This window comes from Sander vitreus, chromosome 9, assembly GCF_031162955.1.
Source record: "Sander vitreus isolate 19-12246 chromosome 9, sanVit1, whole genome shotgun sequence".
NCBI lineage: Eukaryota > Metazoa > Chordata > Actinopteri > Perciformes > Percidae > Sander > Sander vitreus.
In genome coordinates this window covers 2335991-2357123 of record NC_135863.1, presented here as the reverse complement: position 1 = coordinate 2357123, position 21133 = coordinate 2335991, and the positions used below count along the sequence as shown (strand labels likewise).

General features: G+C 43.2%; 1 protein-coding gene across 2 annotated transcripts; it reads left to right on the top strand.

The window, feature by feature from the left end:
* Nucleotides 1-1020: 1020 nt before the first annotated feature.
* On the top strand, nt 1021-12895 carry naprt (nicotinate phosphoribosyltransferase). 2 transcript variants are annotated; one of them, XM_078258331.1, is made up of 13 exons: nt 1021-1329; nt 2637-2764; nt 3235-3317; nt 3860-3990; nt 4918-5033; nt 6507-6703; nt 8859-8996; nt 10056-10140; nt 10230-10310; nt 10413-10515; nt 11109-11266; nt 12078-12185; nt 12319-12895. In XM_078258331.1, exons 1-13 carry the CDS (start codon nt 1083-1085, stop codon nt 12403-12405), a joined length of 1662 nt encoding a protein of 553 aa, XP_078114457.1. In that variant the 5' UTR covers nt 1021-1082; the 3' UTR covers nt 12406-12895. The 2 variants fall into 2 exon arrangements, with proteins under 2 accessions (XP_078114457.1, XP_078114456.1); XM_078258330.1 differs by having other exon boundaries at nt 1022-1329; nt 8856-8996.
* The last annotated feature ends 8238 nt before the right edge of the window (nt 12896-21133 follow it).

Sequence of the window (21133 nt, the reverse complement as noted above, 5' to 3'; positions counted from 1 at the left end):
TCACTCTGTAGCTAAAACAGAGAGCTCAACACACAGGGTGAAAAGAGGAGCTGCAGTACAACATAAATATGGTGTTTTTTGAAAATTAAACCATGTAAACCTATTCTGATATAACCTCTAAATACAATTATGAACCTGGAAATTAGCATAATATGAGCACTTTAAACAGTTGTCCTGCCATCCTGCTCATTTTGCACTGGTCATTTTGTGGAACACACAAAACATTAAGGTGAGGAGATATTTTGTAATTTTTATGTGTCAGAGTCATTTTTCATGTTGGTGTTTTTGTATTAAAAGCTTGTAGATTATTAGTCATTAGTCACAAACTTAAACACGTATTAAAAAGTTGAAGTTAATAGCGTTACTTTGAGTCAACTTCAAGCTAGCAAGCTAAAGCAATGTGGTAGCTAGCTTAAAATGTTTGTCGAGATGTCGGTTGGGGATGGTTGTCACTGCTCTGGGGGTTGGTTGGTTGAGATGAATATATTTCAATCTCACTGCTTTATTTATTCATGATGAATTGTTATGAAACTATGGCTTTAATAAAGCCTAGATTTTTTCAGCACTGTAAATTCCTTTATTTTAGCCTACTTCTCATTACAGAGAATAATTGAAACAAAGAATTACCTTGTTCAAATGCATGATTTAAACACAAGGGGCATTGATGAGTACTATTATAGACAAGGTATCCATTTTTAAAACTTTTTTGGTGTTGCTATATTAAAAAACATTTTTTACTGAAACCCATTTCATAACAATATATAGGGACAACCAACCCCATACCTTGTGACAACCAACCGGTAGAATGTTATTTCTTTTTAACATTTTACGCTGTGAAAGTTTTGAGTCGTCAGAAAACGCTCAGTCAACTCGGACAGATGAGAATATAAATAGCACACCATATAAAGAAGAAATGTTTGTATAAGTACAGGTGTCATCTGAAACTGGAACTGCAGCTTAGTATTTCCCAGGACACATCACGCCTTGTCCGTGCCTTAAAGTCTCCCCGCTCTGGGGCTTTAGAGAACTGCAAGTCCCAGAGATCTCGGCACCAGTGAACCCAGACCACAGGCTTGGATAACATGGCAGCGCCGTCCAGCAACACATGCGGGGCTATGGAGCGCTCTATCCGGGAGCGGGTCCCCCCGCTGCTCACGGACCTGTACCAGTTCACCATGGCGTATGCGTACTGGCGGACCGGCCGGCACCAGGAGCCCGCCGTGTTCGAGCTCTTCTTCAGGGACAACCCGTTCGGCGGCGGCTTCTCGCTGTTCGCCGGGCTGCATGACTGCCTGCTGTTCCTGCGCAGCTTTCGCCTCACAGACGAAGGTGAGAAAGTCAACCTCAGACTTTATTAGCCTGTCTACTTACTTGTCTACTCAGCAGCGACTGACCAAATCAAGTTAATGACAGTGTTATTTTTCCATCAGATCTGCATGCCATTCCCGCAAACTCCCTTTAAAACGCATAGGCTACCGTTGTGGTTGCGCAATACTCCACCGCGCGACCCTTGTGAGGCTTTCAATGAGACGTCGTGAATATCGGTGATCTGCTTTATAGGTTAAAGATCATACAGATTCGAAGAATTATAAAACAACATAAAAGGTTGTCTTTCACAGTTACTTTTAAAGTGGTGAATGAGCGACTGTCAGCAGTGTGACAGAGTATAGATAATCATACTTCATTATATAAGTACACGTTCTGCACTCACAACTGTAGGTCTACTTTTGTAAAAGAAGAATGCACTCAATGTGTAGAATGGACTGCCCCTGTTCACAGTGTTATCTTATACTTATATTATGGGATGGTTATTGCTGATAAGTTAACATAGGATATACACATATACAGTGTTGGGTAGTTTAGTCTGAGTAGGCTACATCATATTTTATACCATAGGCCTATGTTTTGAAACCTTGAAAGTTGTCAGATAAATGTGGAAATACTCAAGTAAAGTACAAGTACCAGAAGAAACTGCTATTTGAGGAAATATATTTAGTGATGCAGCCATGGGTAAAAGAAATATTCAGCAGAAACATTACAAAATAAAATGATTCTGCAACACTTTTAAGATCTGCTTTCAAAGGTTTAGTTTAAAAGAAGTACTCATTATGTAGAATGGCACATTTCCCTCTGTTAGATTGTTGAAAGGGTTATGTTATTGGATCATTATTACAGATGAATTGACCTGTCATCATTGTTATGTTGTTTACTACTCTATTACTTGTAATAGAGTATTGTTACTCTTGTTTAATACTTATTAGTAAAAATATAGTAAAAAGTAGCATAAATTAAGTAAAATACAAGAACCTAAATGGTACTTCTGTAAAGTACACTCTCAAACATGTTTCATCTAAACTTCATTATAGTCATACCACTGAGGTCAGTTGGTGGCTGCCAAATTAGATTTAGCTCTATTACTGTGTGTGTGTGTGTGTGTGTGTGTGTGTGTGTGGGTGGGTGGGTGGGTGTGTGGGTGGGTCGGTGGGGTGAGTCATGGACATGTGAGGGAGGCGAGGCACATGGAGAACACATGCACTTGTGTAGTACATGTGTTGTAGGATGAAGGGCGCCCTCTGTTGTTGGTCTTGCTGACGGTGTTCCAGCTGTCGCGTTAACGTTGTGTTTTTCCGATCCAGATGTTGAGTTCCTGCGCTCCGTCCTGCCCCCGGACACTGACCCCGCCTTCTTCCAGTTTCTGCGACGCCTGGACTGCTCCGGCGTCACGCTCCGCTCCGTCCCAGAGGGCACTGTGGTGTTTGCCAGGGTGAGCTGCAGCGTGAAACTAAGGTCAAAAGTTGAATTTGGGGCGACCTTTAGCTCACCCAGTAGAGTGTGAGTCCTTGGCAGCGGCCGCGGGTTTGAATCCGACCCACGGCCTTTTGCTGCATGTCTTTCCCCTTCTCTCTCCCCTTCCCTGTTTTCAAGCTGTCTTGTCAATAAAGCCCATTAAAGCCCAACAAATAATCTTAAAAAAAGGTCAAGTACAGGGTTCTGTTCGGGATCACAGGAAGCAAATTTGCATTTCCTAGAATGGCCCTATTCTGCCTCTGATTGGCTTACCCTGGTAACTCTAACTCTAACCAGTGTTACTCCTCATGCCTAAACCTAACAAATCCAACGAAGGCGACAAGTACCAGCCAATCAGGGGCAGAGTAGGGCGGGACAATCCTTTACCATCCTAGGAAATGCATATTTGCCAGAGGGAATAACTTGTGCTGTCTAAAACATCTGCAGGTGCCTCTGATGGAGGTGTCAGGTCCGCTGGCTGTGGTTCAGCTGCTGGAGACCAGTTTACTGTGTCTGGTCAACTACGCCAGGTAACAACCAAAAGACACACACACACACACACACACACACACACACACACACACACACACAAACTGGGGTGGAGCCAGATGTTGTAAACATTCAGGGCTCAGCCCAAACCTAGATGGGCCTTATGGCATGCTACCCCGGGGAGATTTTCCCCCCCATTCACGGCAGCTATATTCACTATCAATCCATTTTAGATAAATGTTGCCTGAAACTGACCCGATGTTCCAGTAGAACTACATGAAGCAGGCTCCACCTACAGCCTGTAGTGTGATTTGCAAAGATCCACAGCTCCCTGTTCAGATGCACCAATCAGGGCAAGGGGGGTGTCTAACTGCGTGTCAATTACTGCTCATGCACACACATTCATTCTCCCTTGTGGGGGGAGGGGCTTAGGAGACTGTTTTGGGCTTTAGCGGAAAGGGGGGGAGGGACTGAGAAGTTGTTGATGTTCAAATTCTTTGGCTAAGTCCTGATATCTTCACAATCCTACCTACAGCACCTTTAAAAACAGCCAGTTTCTGATCTGTCTCCTCTCTGTTGTCAGTCTGGTGTGCAGTAACGCTGCCCGTTTCCGCCTGGCGGCCGGCCCCAAGAGGAAGCTGCTGGAGATGGGCCTCAGGAGGGCTCAGGGACCAGATGGAGGGCTTACCGCCTCACGATATACATACATTGGAGGTGAATGTTGTGTGGTCTGTCGAACATTAATGCTGTGACACTCACTATGTCAAAATTCTCTTCAGCTCTTCTCCACATTTGTGGTTTTTATTGGCTTCAAGTAGTTATAATAAAAAAGAAAGTGTAGATATAAATAGCCTGAGCTATATATGATTTTACTCATGTCTGTATGGAGCATCCAGGCCATCACTTTCCCCTCTCAACAAAACATAGCTTGTAGGCGCATAGATGTATATATAGAAACAGCATAGATGCAGGCGTTCTCACTGAGAGGTAGAGCTGCAAAAGATTAATCGATTAGTTGTCAACTATATATCAACTGTCAACTGTACTATAATTAATCAGTTAATCAGTTTGAGTTATTTTTTATGAAAAAGGTGAAAATCCTCTGATTTCAAGCTTCTTAAATGTGACTATTTTCTAGTTTCTTCACTACTGTGACAGTAAACTAAATATTTGAGTTGTGGACAAAACAAGACATTTGAGGACGACGTCTTGGGCTTTGGGGAACACTTATTGACATGTTTCACCATTTTCTGACATTTTATAGACCAAACAACTAATCCATTAATGGGAAAAGTAATCAAGAGGACGCACATTACGTAGAACCCCATAAAGGGGCTATATCAGCCCCAGGAGCTGAGGACCTTTGAAAGAATGATGCAATAATCTACATTTCCACTGCAGAATATTGGAGAAATGAGTCTTACACAGTGTGTCTCCAAGTACACAAATTGAGTACACACTGTGAACAAACACAAAGTATCTTCACACACTTTTGGATACAAGGAATGTCAACAACCAACACGGGGGATATGAAACAGAGATAATTTGCTTCAAATAATTTTTCTAAATGTTGAAAAATTAACTTTAGCCAAGTGTGTTGCCTCGGCCCCCCCAGACTGACACTAGAAAACTGTCTTCCAGGGTTTGATTTCAGCAGTAACGTTCAGGCTGGTTTCCTGTTTGGGATCCCCGTCGCAGGGACCATGGCGCACTCATACGTCACTTCCTTTACCTCCCTGGAGGAGGTGTGGCCACAAGTGAGTATGTGTTCTCTCCTCCAATCATCCTTCAAGGACCATACCGATGATGCTGCACATTTGTAGTTCATTAATTACAAATCGTGGGCGCTTACATTATTGCATAATGCCGAAGGTAGGTTAAGTTTCATCGGTCTCTGAAAAGGAAAACAGTGGCTTAAGAATTTGTTTCAGTGATCAATTATTATTAATAATTTATGATCGCTGGTGGAATGTAACAAAGTACATTTACTCAAGTATTTTACTTAAGTACAAATTTGAGGTACGACTCTTTTCTTTGCGTGTCACTTTCTACTTCTACACCACTACATCTCAGAGGGAAATATTGTACTTTTTACTGCACTACATTAATCGGACAGCTTTATTTACTTTACAATTTAAGATTTCTGCACACAAAACACATGTAGTTTATAAAATACGGTGTTTTATTATAAATGAAACTAGCCAACAATATAACGGCCTACAAGTCCACCAATGATCAGCCGAATGAACTGTTTTGATTGTGTCCAGTTTCTAAAATGTGAGGGTTTTTCTGCATTGAGTACTTTTACTTTTAATAAAAAAAAAAACTTTTAATAAGTACATTGGGCCTCATTCACCAACCGTTCTTACGAAGAAATGTGTTCTTAAACCCAGTGTTCGAACTATACCGTGTCCTTTTGTCGTGCGGTTGCGACTTACAATGACTTACAAAGATACATAACAGCTACAAGTGTATGCACTATACAGAATTTACCCTATTATACTTTATCGACAGGAATTGATAGGTCAAACGGCAAACAGCCACCTACATATTGATTATAAACAAAGCATCGGGCTGTCTTTGTTGGTGGCTTTAAAACCACTGGAAACACTACTAAATATTATGCCTCGTTTGGCATTTACCTGTTGCAGTAGAATTTCTATTTCTGAATGACTGAAGTTCTTTTTTCGTTTGGTGATCGGTGGACCGTCTGTGCGTCTTTTGGACATTCTCCAACTTTTCTTGCACACGGCCCTGAAGTGTCATGTCCTTATATGGGAATTTGCGGGGGCGTTTTCTCATGCTAATTAGGAACAACTGGCACGCGCTTTCATTTACGAAGACGTGGGATTCATCAATCCTAAGAACACACGTGCGAACAATTCTGTTGTTTAAGAACACGTCATGAATCCAATGTAGACTTTTCTTAAGAAGTTTATTAAGAACAAAGTTAAGAAAATTCTTAGGACGATATTGGTGAAGGAGGCCCATTGTCCTGACGATACTTTTACTTTAGTAACATTTTCAATGCAGGACTTTTACTCTTAACAGAGTATTTTTTATAGTGTGGTATTGCACTTTTACTTAAGTGAAGGATCTAAATCCTTCTTCCACCACTGTATATGATCATGAGGAAAAGAAAGAGCAGGAAGCATGTTGTCAACAGTGGACAGTGACAAGGACCGCGATGTATTGTTAATAATACGTCCCCGTTTTATGTTTCCACTCAGACCCTTGTGGCGGTGAACGGGGAGAAAGATCCAGTTGACATCATCTCGTTGACGAAGGGCTGGCTGAGTCGTGTGTGTGAGCTTCTGGGAGCCAAGCCTGGGAAGATCAGCGAGGGCGAGTTGGCTTCCTTTTTGTCGTACGCCATCGCCTACCCTCAGAACTTCCTCCCAGTGATCGACAGCTACAGTGTTGCCTGGTAACTAGCTGCGGGTTCAGTTCGGACCTGCGGCCCTTTGCTGCATGTCATTCCCCTCCCTCTCCCACTTTCCTGTCTTAATCTGTCCTATAAATAAAGGCAATAAAAGCCAAAACTAAATCACAAAAAAAGAGTAAAGCTGCAAAGATTACTTGATTATTTGATTAGTTGTCAACTATTAAATGAATCGCCAAATATTTTGATAATCGATTAATTGGCTTGGGTCATTATTTATGAAAAAAAGGGAAAAATTCTGTGATTCCAGCTCTTTAAATGTGAATATGTTCTAGATTCTTCTCTCCTCTGTGACAGTAAACTGAATAGCTTTGGAGTTGTGGACAAAACAAGACATTAGAGGACATCATCTTGGGCTTTGGGAAACACTGATTGACATTTTTTACCATTTTCTAGCTTTTTCCCAAATCAAAAAAGTAATCGATTAATCTAGAAAAGTAATCGACCGAATAATTGATACTGAAAATAATCGTTAGTTGCAGCCCTACTAAAGAGCTATGTATTATACTTTACCTTGCAGCCAGACAGCCCTTTCTGTTGACACTACATTTTTTCAACAGTAGAACTTTCGTATTTCTACTCATAAGCTCAACTCTGCGTGTGTGTGTGTGTGTGTGTGTGTGTGTGGGGGGGGGGATTTCTGTGGAAAGGAAAGGGCTGTCTGACAGCAAGGTAAAGCAATAAAATTATTTTAAACATAGCATATTGACAAGTACAATGTGCTATTGTTACCAGCAGGTGTCACTAGCGTACACTGAGTTAAATCAGGTTTGGAGTTATTCATCTGTTAGTAATATTATTTGCTGGAAATCCTCATTTCAACATCACAACTGGCAACTGCAGTGATGCTCACTGTTGTGAAAAGACTATGGAAGACTGTCCTCCACTCAAGGCTGCAACAAACAAATGCCTTTGTTATTTAAAGCTTTAGTGCGTAACTTTTTGATATTAATGAACGTCCGTTACATTCAAGCCATTGCCAAATGAGTTCCTACAAAGCTAACTAAGACTATCAGCTCCACACAACTCTCTCTGGATTTCAGAAGAAGAATGTTCAGAAGATTGTGGTGTCCGGTGACTTTCGCGCGCAGAAGCTCGAGTGAAGATAATGACCTCTTCTAAAGAGTCCGTCGTGTTTTTTTAATCCTCCGTGTCCTCCTTGGCTACTAGTAACTGCGTGGAGGAGGGGTGGGGGTGTGTGCGCGATCACGGAAGGCTTGTATCATGTGGATGCAACAACAGTGGTGTTGTCATTACTTAGAATTCCTCATGGGGGCGACAGAAACTACGCACCATAGCTTTAAATCATCTGTTGATCATATTTCTTTTAATCAATAATAGAACATTTTCAAGTAAAGATTCTTAGAAAAAAGTGGGAAATCCCTAGCCTGGGTAAACCCTGACGAACTTCCGGCAAATTTGAGATTTGCTCTGCAAGTCAGTCTGGCGAAGACCCCATTCAAACCCATTTCCAATGTCCCCAAAATCGAGGCACCAATCACAACCGCTGAGGCGGGCTTTACACCAATCACAACCGTTGGGGTGGGCTTTACGCGCCGACGATAGCGCAGCGACGGCAAGCAGCTTTTTGTTTACATTCAACATGACGGTTACCGAAGCACAGCGTCACCCGGATCGTTGGTCTGATTGGTTGAAGGACTATCCAATTGCGCCCAGAGGCATTTGAGCGGCGTCTGTTGGTGACGCCCCTTTGGAAATGAACTGTCAATGAACCTTTCCCAGACCCACTCTCAGTTACAACTGAGAAGGGTCTGGTGTCAACCAGGCTAGGAAATCCCACTTTCCCAGAACCCAAAGTGACCTACACATTTTTAGGGCTGGGTATTGAATTCAGTACTTTTTAGGCACTCGACCGAATTGACGCCTTAGTATCGAGCGTCGAAAAATGCCTCGTCATTCAATACCAAATTTCAATAGCTAAGGAGTAAATCCCATCAGCGTCAATGAGCCAATAAACATGCAGCATGCTTCTACGAAGTATCGGTATCGAAGTAACGGCATAGGTATCGGTAACGTACCTGTACCGGTAATTTTGAACGATACCCAGCCCTACTAATTTTAACAGTTCATGTTATAGTTTATGTTCATTCTCAGGTGTGTGTGTGTGTGATTTCAGTAGTGGTCTGCTGAACTTCTGCGCTGTGGCCTTGTCGCTGTGTGAACTGGGCTACAGGCCTGTCGGAGTGCGTCTGGACAGCGGGGACCTCTGCCGGCAGTCGGTTGACGTCCACCGTGTCTTCAGACTCTGCAGCGAGCAGTGAGTGAGGTGCCACGCTGTATGTGTACCTTTAAACAAGGTTTCTGCAGGTTTCACCATGTCAAATAGAACACTGTTTAAGACCTTTTTAAGGCCATTTTCAATGAAATTTAAGACCTTTTTCATGACGTAAAATGTCAAATGTCTGTGATATAATCCGAAAGAGACTTGGGCCAGTAAGACGAAGGCTGATTGTAATGCTAGTGGTAATGCAGCGAATTATATTTGTACTAGCGCAAGAAAGAACTACAACACCACGGAATCAAAAGAGAAAACATTCTAAAGCATTTCAGTGAGCATTAGAGGTAGCATTACATGGGTGTAGGAACATTAAGACCTGTTTAAAATGATTTAAGAACAAGAAGTGAGATCTTCAACAGGGGGTCCTCAGAGTTACTGTAGGGGGGGGCATCAAATTAATCAATTTTTTGAAAGTTTTTCAAAAATGAAAATGTCCTAACATGAATCCAACATATTATTAGAAAATATAAATCAGCCTGTTTGTGGAAAAACATGATCATATGCTAACTGGCCTGTAGGTAAGGTAGTCCCTAAGGCCATCCGCAGATGCAGCTAATCCTGAGGATCCACGGCGCCACATTTTATAAAAATGATTTATAAAATCATACCAACAATTATTATTTAAATTGCTTAGTATTCTTTGCACATAAAAGGTATGTATAAAGGCTTTAGGCCGCCCTACACGTTATTGCAGGCCCAGTTTAATATATATTAATATTTAATATATATATATATATATATATATATATATGCAACTTAATTCTATACAATATATGTAGTAGGGGGTCCCTGCACCGTCTCTCTTTCAGTTAAGGGGTCCTTGGCTTAAAACACTTTGAAAACCCCCGACCTAAAGCCAATAGTTCAGCGAACAGCGACTTTTTAAGGCCTACAATTTGGATTTTGAAATGTTAGACTTTTTAAGACCCTGCAGAAACCCTGTTTAAAACTGACAGTGAGAATATATCTCTCCCTTCCAAAGGTCAGTGGTACATGTCTGATTGTCTGTTGTTCCTTTCGTTCGCTTCATCTCTACAGTTTCTCCATCTCGGCCTTCGACTCGCTGATCATCGTTGGGACCAATAACATCACAGAGCAAAGCATGGCGGAGCTCAACAAGAAGGTAGGTTGACTGGACGTATGGATTGTCTGTGATGAACAAGAAGTGCCTTTCTTCCCTTTCCCCTGATGTTCTGCGTGTCATCGTTTCAGGAGAATGCGATCGACGTGGTTGGCGTTGGAACACACCTGGTCACCTGCACACAACAACCCTCGCTGGGCTGTGTGTACAAGGTAATGTGTCAAACAAACACAACACTTAAACTGTCTCTCCAAATGCCCCAAAAACTCACTTCTCCTATCATGTTAACGTTGGTGTTTGTATATGTGCGTTAGCTGGTGGAGGTGAGGGCGAAGCCCAAGATGAAGATCAGTGAGGACCCAGAGAAGAGCACTGTCCCCGGGAGGAAAGCTGTCTACAGGCTAGTTGACGCTGACGGTGAGAATCTATCTGCTTCACCCCGATTCCAACATACTTATTTCTCTCTATGTTTCCACCATCTTATTTTAGTTTTGGCTGCTTTTTAAGAATCAGGGTTCTTTTTTTCAATGTTTTTAGTTGTCTTTTACAGCACTTTTGTCATGCAACTTTGGTTTTTTTGTCACATTTTCCCAACGTTTTGAACTGATTATTTACTTTATTTGTGAAGAGTGTTGTAGGGAAACATCCACGTTATTTTTTATGTTTTCTTGGACAATTTGGTTGAAAGAAACCGACATTTGTGAAATAGAAACTTTTTGAATATGGGTCAAAGTTGACCCGAGGACAACAGGAGGGTTAAATCTTTGACAATGTGGAACGGAGCCCAACAAGTTTGGATGCCCTAAAAAAGTCACCATTCTAAAAACCTTTTGGATTTAGGTAACTGGCACTACCCTCATTACAGTGTTTCCATTATTTTCTTTACAAGTGGCTGTAAGAATGAAAAAGGTTTGGTTTCCTGGTGTATAATGAGCATTTAAACAGCCTCACTGGGCTGCTACTGTGCCTGTAAACGTTTTCACAGCTTCCCGCTCTCTTCTCCCTTGCAGGCCATCCTTTTCTGGACCTGGTGTGTCTCGCTGCGGAGCCTCCTCCAGAGGCGGGACGTTCTCTAAACTGTTACCCTCTGAGGTGTGATGACTCCCGTATCTCAGTCATTCCAGCTCACGTCGCCTGTCTGCGCCAGGACGTGTTTACCAAAGGACAGGTGAGGACGGCCCGTGGCTGCTCAGAGATTGAAATTAGACCAGTTGCCGTTTGTCTCGCCATTTACTTTTATTTTTTCAAAACGGGACACAAATTCCAGTATCCTGGGTGAAAGTCGTGTTATGTTTTTCTTATACTTTATCACCTTACGTCCTGCTTTTCTCCCCGAGGGGCCGGCCACTAGAACTCTCCTGTTGTCCTCGGGTCAAATTTGACCCATTTTCAGAAAGTTTTTATATCAGAAATTTTAGGTTTCTTTCAACCTAATTGTCAAAAAGAAATAACATGGATGGTTTCATACAACGCTCTTCACAAGTAAAATAAATGATCAGTTCACTACTTTCATTGCATGTGCTGTTTATTCAAATTTATAGCATTTAAAAAAAATTGTGACAAAAAAAGTGACAAAAATGTTGTAAAATGTTTCAAAAACATTGGAAAACAACAACAAAACCGTCAAAAAAAAAAAAGGCAGAAAAAATTGACTAAAACATTGTAAAAAGCGACAACAGCTTAAAAAACAATTACGACCCAGAAAAACAAAAAGTTGCATGGTCGACGGGAAGACATTACAAGGGTTAATACGAGTCGTAATTGCTGCTTGAACAAACGACGGAGCGTTTTTCAGGGAGGACAGTCTCCAATAACCGCATGAACATCTATAATGCTGCCGTAAAAACCATAAAGAATCATACTTAAACATAAGAAAAAGCAGATGTGTTGTTTTGGGAGGCATTGAGCAGTACAAAACAAGACAGGACTCTACTGTGTAGGAGTTTAATCTTCATGAATGCGTCTCCCCCTCTTTCTAGGTCACACACCCTCTGTGCAGCGCTGCCGAAACTAGAGCAAAGGTCCAGAGCTCCCTCCAGACTTTGCACCCCCGACACAAGAGGCTGCAGGAGCCAGACTCTTACACAGTGAGCTTCACAATCAAACCAAACCTCTACTGGCTACGTACAAAAGAAATACAAAAAGATTTTTGTTCACAGACTTAGAAGCCGGATCTTACAAACTACACTCTATCTTGTCTTTGGCCTTCTCTCCAACCAGGTGGCGCTGTCAGAGAAACTCCATAACCTTGTCACAGAGATTCAAAAAGGAATCTCCAACAGCAGGAACTTTCTCTTGGCCAACTAAAGAGAATCCGAGACAACCGCTCCGTTGTCATCTCCTGTTTTGTTCTTTTTTTGTCTTTTTATTGACACTCTTTTCCAAAGTGCCTCACGGTAAAAGAAGTGCATACTATTCTAACAGTATACACACCATACTCTCCAAATACAGGAATACACAAATGTGTTGTGGCCGGTATCATTCTATAAAACAGGGTTCAAAGGAACAGAGCTTGACAAGGAGTTTTGTGCGTAAAGATGGAAGCAAATGAAAATGCAGCATTCGTCTAAGTTAGTGGATGTATTTTCTGCTGGAAACTGGTTTTGATGGTTTCAACAAGAAGCTTCCAAACAATTGAAATTGATGGATAATGTAACTGCAGAGCACAGTCAGTCACACTTATGTTTATATTTACGAGATATTTAATAGAACTTTGTTTCCTCTCTTATTGTCTGTGATCCAAATGTAAATAAAAGAGAGGGCTCACTTCTAAAAATAAAAAAATGCAACCTGTTAAGTCTTCTAAATTGAACAACAACAATATTAAAACTTAGTCTCTAATGTTTTCCGAGTGCTGTAAAATGTTTGTTTGCATCAGTAATGAAAGTAAAACTTCATTGTTGACCACGGAAAGTCAAGTCAAGATCACCTATTAGCTTTTTTAGGAGATTTCAACCAAATTAGATTAGATTAGATTCGGTTTGGCTCCAACCAGAAGTGCAAAAAGAGCAGAAAAGTCCAATGTGATATACAAAGTATAGACAGGTGGTGCATAGACCGGACAAGGAATATGTGCAGTGTAGACAGTAGTATACAGTTGGTTTACAGAAGGTGGTTTAGAGTAATATAAATTAAATATAAATATGTGCAGTGTATTAGCAGTTACCTTATAAGAGCAGAATAAATATGGCTATGTAATATGAACAATGTACAGATATGTGCAATGTAGCAGCAGTAACATTATACTAGTAGTAAGAATAATATAGATATATGCAGTATATTAACAGAATATATTATAAGAAAAAACACAATACATTTGGATATTCAGTATGAACCGTATAGACAGATATGTACAGTATAGTACAGCTATGTGCAGTGTGGTAACAGTACCATTGTAGTGCAGCGACAGTAACTTAGAGGCACAAAATCTCACAGGTGGACACAAACACGACTCCGATGGGACGGTCATGTTGCTCTGCGTTAGCTGGATGTGTAGTTGTTTGCTAACACAACTTTATAATATATCAACGCTGTTTTCTAGATTGTTTTTTTGCCCCCTAGTGACCAAAAAATTGATTAATTGCAGCGTCATTTTCTTTTTTTCTTTATTCTTTTTTTTAGATTATTTTTTGGGCATTTTCGCCTTTAATCACCAGGACAGCATGAAGGGGGAGACAGAGGGGGAAGACATGCAGGAAACTGCCGCAGGTCAAACCCCAACCCTGGACCTCTGCGTCGAGGAATAAACCTCCCCCATATGGGTGCGCACTCCACCAACTGAACTACCCGGTCGCCCCACTGTTGTGTATTTTGACCAATTTTTAAACCACCTGAAATAATACTACAATTGCAGTTGGTCAGACTTGCCAATATGTTTATTTTTTTTCCTTGTAGTTTTCAGTTGGTGTTTGTATTAAAGCCACTAAGTCTAGAATTTGAATCTTTTCAACTTTGGTGCCTTACAGTGGTAGTGTAAAATTGAAATGTATTTTGGTCTGTAATTATTTGCACAAACAATTTGGGATAAAAGCATATAAACATTATTTTTCTGACTCACTGCAAAAGATTGTTATGAAACTGCTAAAAACAAAACGGTGCTAATTTTCACTAGGATTGTCCTACTTTTCTTCAAACAGAACGTGTGCCATCAGAATAAAAGTTGCCACTATCACTTGTAACTTCGACAGATGGGGGTTTTGAATTTGCTCCATGCTATCTTTTATATTTCTGACATGTCAAAATAATTAAAAATGATATAATTATGAAGAGAAACTTCTTTGCAGTTCATTTGCAGGCTGTATTTTGAGTTTTAAAGGCAACTGCACAAGACAAAACATCCCAACAGTGTGCAAGTTGTCCTGTTTGTGTTTGACTTTTAATTTGGATTTGAGATCCGGCTCAGGAGGGTTCAAATGACTGAAGAGTTACACACTCCTCTTCATCCTCCCTCTGTCATGAAAACTCTTTTCCACATTACTCTCCACCCTCCCTTCCTTTCTGCTCTGAGACACGTTTCCTTGAATTCTGATTGGCTGCCTGCTGACCAGTGGTAGTAGACGTGCAGACATATGGAGCTGGTTAGACATGGAGAGGCTGTGATGTCATTTATGTCTGCCTCATCTCTCTCAGGTGGACGACACTCTGCTGATGTTTTCTGCTCATGCACATCACTGAGGTTTTATTCATTAGGAAACCTACTGTGACTGATATTCATCATCAGAGTTGGATGTAACACAATGTATACAAGATATTCCATTACAAGAAAACATCTCACTTTCCAGAATACCAGCTGAGATCAGTTGCACTGCTTTTTTAACCAGGGCAGCAGTTTTCAGATTACATTATGTGCTTACATAATTGCAAAAGGGTTCTCCAATGTTTTCTCAGTTAGCCTTTTAAATGATATCAGATTAGTAAACAGAATGTGCCGTTGGAACGTTGGATGAATGGTTGCTGATAATGGGAAATGTAGATATTGCATTAAAGATCAGCCACTTCTTTCTACAACAGTCGAGAACCCTTTTGCAATTATGTAAGCATATAATGTAATCTGAAAACTGTTGCCCTGGTTAAAAAAAACAATGCAAATGATCTCAGCTGGTTTTCTGTCTGGAATGGAGTGGAATGGAAATTTCTACGTGACATATACAATCATGTGAACAAATTAGGACACCCATGCTAAAGTTGACTAAAAAGAGGAATAAGAAAACCATCTTTAGGAAATTGTATCGTAATTGGATCGTAATGCCTTAATTAAAAAAATGAGGAAAAATCCAATCTTTAAGGACACCAATTTTCTTTGTGAATGAGTAAAGTATCGTAAATAAATAAATGTTCGTCCTTAAAATACAGGGGGCATAAATAAGTCCATCCCTATGTTATATTCCCATAGAGGCAGGCAGATGTTTATTTTTAAAGGCCAGATATTTCATGGATCCAGGATACTATGCATCCTGGATCATAGTGGCACCCTCCCCACATCATCACATACCCTTCACCATACCTACAGATTGGCATGGTTTTATTTCAGTTCAGTTTCAGCCTAATATCCATCCATCCATCCATCTTCATCCGCTTATCCGGGGTCGGGTCGCGGGGGTAGCAGCTCCAGCAGGGGACGCCAAACTTCCCTTTCCCGGGCCACATTAACCAGCTCCGACTGGGGGATCCCGAGGCGTTCCCAGGCCAGGTTAGAGATATAATCCACCTAGTCCTGGGTCTCCCCCGAGGCCTCCTCCCAGCTGGACGTGCCTGGAACACCTCCCTAGGGAGGCGCCCAGGGAGCATCCTTACCAGATGCCCGAACCACCTCAACTGGCTCCTTTCGACGCAAAGGAGCAGCGGCTCTACTCCTCACGGATAACTGAGCTTCTCACCCTATCTCTAAGGGAGACGCCAGCTACCCTCCTGAGGAAACCCATTTCGGCCACTTGTACCCTGGATCTTGTTCTTTCGGTCATGACCCAGCCTTCATGACCATAGGTGAGGGTAGGAACAAAAACTGACCAGTAGATTGAGAGCTTTGCCTTCTGGCTCAGCTCTCTTTTCGTCACAACGGTGCGATAAATTGAATGTAATACCGCATCTGCTGTGCCGATTCTCCGACCAATCTCCCGCTCCATTGTCCCCTCACTCGCGAACAAGACCCCAAGTTACTTGAACTCCTTCACTTGGGGTAAGGACTCATTCCCTACCTGGAGAAGGCACTCCATCGGTTTCCTGCTGAGAACCGTGGCCTCCGATTTAGAGGTGCTGATCCTCATCCCAGCCGCTTCACACTCGGCTGCGAACCGATCCAGTGAGTGCTGAAGGTCACAGGCCGATGATGCCATCAGGACCACATCATCTGCAAAAAGCAGCGATGAGATCCCCAGCCCACCGAACTGCAACCCCTCTCCACCCCGACTACGCCTCGATATCTTGTCCATAAATACTATAAACAGGATTGGTGACAAAGCGCAGCCCTGGCGGAGGCCAACTCTCACCTGAAACGAGTCCGACTTACTGCCGAGAACCCGGACACAGCTCTCGCTTTGGTCGTACAGAGATTGGATGGCCCTGAGAAGGGACCCCCTCACCCCCGCATCTCCGCAGCACCTCCCACAGTATCTCCCGGGGCACCCGGTCATACGCCTTTTCCAGATCCACAAAACACATGTAGACTGGTTGGGCATACTCCCAGGCTCCCTCCACGATCCTTGCGAGAGTAAAGATCTGGTCCGTTGTTCCACGACCAGGACGGAATCTGCATTGTTCCTCTTCAACCTGAGATTCGACTATCGACCGAACCCTCCTTTCCAGCACCTTGGAGTAGACTTTACCGGGGAGGCTGAGAAGTGTGATACCCCTGTAATTGGCACACACCCTCTGGTCCCCCTTTTTAAAAAGGGGAACCACCACCCCGGTCTGCCACTCCTTAGGCACCGTCCCAGACTTCCACGCAATGTTGAAGAGGCGTGTCAACCAAGACAACCCCTCCACACCCAGAGCTTTAAGCATTTCTGGACGGATCTCATCAATTCCTGGGGCTTTGCCACTGTGGAGTTGTTTAACTACCTCAGCAACCTCCACCAGGGAAATTGATGCCAATCCCCCCTCATCCTCCAGCTCTGCCTCTACCATAGAGAGCGTATTAGTCGGATTTAGGAGTTCCTCAAAGTGCTCCTTCCACCGCCCTATTACCTCCTCAGTTGAGGTCAACAGCATCCCATCCTTACTGTACACAGCTTGAGTGGTTCCCCGCTTCCCCCTCCTGAGGTGGCGAACGGTTTTCCAGAAGTACCTTGGTGCCAACCGAAAGTCCTTCTCCATGTCTTCTCCGAACTTCTCCCACACACGCTGCTTTGCCTCTTTCACGGCAGAGGCTGCAGCCCTTCGGGCCCTTCGGTACCTTGCAACTGCCTCCGGAGTCGTCTGAGATAACATATCCTGGAAAGACTCCTTCTTCAGTCGGACGGCTTCCCTGACCACCGGTGTCCACCACGGTGTTCGTGGGTTACCGCCCCTTGAGGCACCTAAGACCCTAAGACCACAGCTCCTCACCGCAGCTTCAGCAATGGAAACTTTGAACATTGTCCACTCGGGTTCAATGCCCCCAGCCTCCACAGGGATGCACGAAAAGCTGCACGAAGTTGAAAGTCTGTCGGACAGGGGCCTCCTCCAGACGTTCCCAATTTACCCGCACTACCCGTTTGGGCTTACCAGGTCTGTCCAGAGTCTTCCCCACCCCTGACCCAACTCACCACCAGATGGTGATCGGTTGACAGCTCCGCCCCTCTCTTCACCCGAGTGTCCAAAACATATGGCCTCAGATCAGATGAAACGATTATAAAATCGATCATTGACCTTTGGCCTAGGGTGCTCTGGTACCAAGTACACTTATGAGCATCCCTATGTTCGAACATGGTGTTCGTTATAGACAATCCATGACTAGCACAGAAGTCCAACAACAAACAACCACTCTGGTTTAGATCAGGGAGGCCATTCCTCCCAATCACGCCTCTCCATGTGTCTCCATCATTACCCACGTGCGCGTTGAAGTCCCCCAGCAGAACTATGGAGTCCCCGACTGGAGCCCCATGCAGGACTCCACTCAAGGTCTCCAAGAAGGCTGAATACTCCGAACTCTTGTTTGGTGCATATGCACAAACAGTCAGAGTTTTCCCCCCCACAACCCGCAGGTGCAGGGAGGCGCCCCTCTCGTCCACCCGGGTTAAACTCCAACGTTGCGGCGCTCAGCCGGGGGCTTGTGAGTATCCCCACACCCGCCCGGCGCCTCACACCCTGGGCAACTCCGGAGAAGAAAAGAGTCCAACCCCTATCCAGGAGTATGGTTCCAGAACCAAGACTGTGCGTAGAGGTAAGCCCCACCAGATCTAACCGGTAGCGCTCCACCTCCCGCACAAGTTCCGGCTCCTTTCCCCACAGAGAGGTGACATTCCACGTCCCCAGAGCCAGCCTCTGCTGCCCGGGTCTGGTCCGTCGAGGCCCCTGACCTTCATTGCCACCCATGTGGCAGCGCACCCCACAGGTGGTGGGCCCATGGGATGGAGAGATGTCTGTCACGTAGCTTTTTCGGGCTGTGCCCGGCCGGGCTCCGTGGCAAACCACCAGACGCTCGCTGACGAGCCCTCCATCTGGGCCTGGCTCCAGACGGGGGCCCCGGGCTTCCTCCGGGCAGGGTCACTTCATCCCTTCCTCGATTTTTCATGTGATTTTTGAACCATTCTTTGTCTGGCCCCTCACCTGAGACCACTTTGCCTTGGGAGACCCTACCAGGAGCACAAAGCTCCAGACAACACAGCCCTCAGGTTCATAGGGACACACAAACCTCTCCACCACGATAAGGTGATGGTTCCCGAAGAAGTTAGCCTAATAGCTGGTTTGATTTGCATTGAGAGATGATTTTATGGAAAGTACCCCATGCCAATCTCTAGGTAAAACACACACATATTACATTCTTTTTATTTAGATGATAACGTGATGATGTTCATGCAGATATTTCCTCCTTCAGGAAGAACATTCCTCCTGAAAATGGGAGGGATTCTTGCTCAAAGACACTTCCCAAACTTTGCAACTTTTCAACCAACTTTCCCCTTCATAGACCATCTAAAATAAAGTCTTTAACATCAGTTTCATAATGCTGCAAACGTTATGCAATACAAACTGATGACAAGAATCTATTATATTTGGAAGAGATTACAAATTTGTTTTAAATAGGTTTGAAAAAATGTCAGCTTTGCTTTTTGATATTTCAGGACGCTGTTTTTTTGAGCAGTCATCTAGCTTTACATTGTTTTATTAATATTGTTGAAAATATTATTTCAGTGTTTAAGATTATTTCTGACTTGGAGACAGCAGTTAACTGATTTGTTTTTTTATGACTCATTATTAAAAAGTATTTATCTTCCCCATAGAAACATTATGAAAAATGAAATAAAATTGCCTGAGATTGACCAATACACATTTTTAAATAGTTAAATGTGTGTGTTATTAGACTGTGTGTGCAATTACAACAAGCACATGGCACCCATTCGAAGGAATGGCTCATGATATTTGTCTGTTCTGGAAATCTAAATCAAACACAGAAAAAAAAGGAAACACTAACTTCCCAAACTAAATCACTGTAGTTTGTACGAAATGTAAATGATTTGTTGCTGCAGCTGATGGCTGTCTGACATGTTGTGAGCTTTGTCATTTGAACCCCACATCTGAACACCCCCCCGCAGAGTTCTTCCTCTCACCGCCGCTGCAGATCTCCTGGAGACCCGCGGAGGTCGCTCATGCCTCCTTTCTCCCCCCGCTACACAGACTCCCCCTCCCCTCCCCTCATCCTCCCTCAGATATACCACACTACAGCACAGAGAGAGAGAGAGAGAGAGAGAGAGAGAGAGAGAGAGAGAGAGAGAGAGAGAGAGAAAAGCTCATGGGGAAATATCCTTTTCATTGTAAGTGGAGATGTTCTGGAGCTAGACCTACGGAAGAGGATTAGAGCCACATGTGAAATGATGTATTTGGGTTCTGTCAGAAAGTCAGAATTCTGAGTTTAAAGTCAGAATTCTGAATATTTAAAAATATAATCATTTTTTTACTTTTAAAATAGGCTGTAGCCTATTAATCTCGGAATTCTGAGAATAAAGGCAGAATTCTGACTTTAAACTCAGAACTCCAATAATTTGTTTTACATGTGGCCCTAATCCTCCTTCCCTTGTTTGGTTTATGAATGATTTAAAATTGTTTTTTCCTCACTTAAAAAAGTAAAATCTAGTAAAATTGCAAAAAAAAATAAAAATAAAATGTGTAGAGATAGCCTATGTCTAGAGAATGACTTTTTAGATTAATCTCCCCTTGTATGGCGCTCCTAAATGTTGATTTTATTTTCTCTAGCCTTGTTGCTTTTGACTGATTTGAAGTAATAACCCCCTTTTTGATTTGCTTAGGTGATTCTTTTCTTTCATGTACACTAACAACATTTGTACCGAACCTAGTGATCCCGTACGAGAGTTGTTTTTCATGTCAATTAAAAAAAAAAAAAAATAATGATAATAAAAAAAGAAATTAAAGAGAGAGAGAGAAAATCGGATCAAGCTTTTCGAGCTTTTCCGGTCTGCTAGCCCTATTTTCCTCTCAAGACCTCTGGCTTTGGAGCAGAGCGCACGCGCAGGCAGAGAGATCCTGCCGACGAGCAGCGACGAGGAACTGGGGTAATTAACGCGTACGTAGGCTACCACCACAACCCCACACGCCTCCGTACGGCTACTCCTGCGCACGATAATGCATCCTGTCCTCAGTGTAATGTGTCCGGTAAGGAGGAGTGTGTGAGGGGAGAGCAGAATGGGAGGGCGGCCGCTCCGTGCTCTCCCATCCCCTCCGTCTCTCCGTCTCCGGGACGCCGCCACAGAGCGCTCGCCGATGCCGGTCCTCCTCTCCGCCGCCAAGCTACACTCACCTCCGGGTAACTGTCCGACTCGTCATTACATAACTCGGAGTTAACCGTGTCGCTCGCTTTGTCGACTTAAGAACCCCCCCCAAAAAG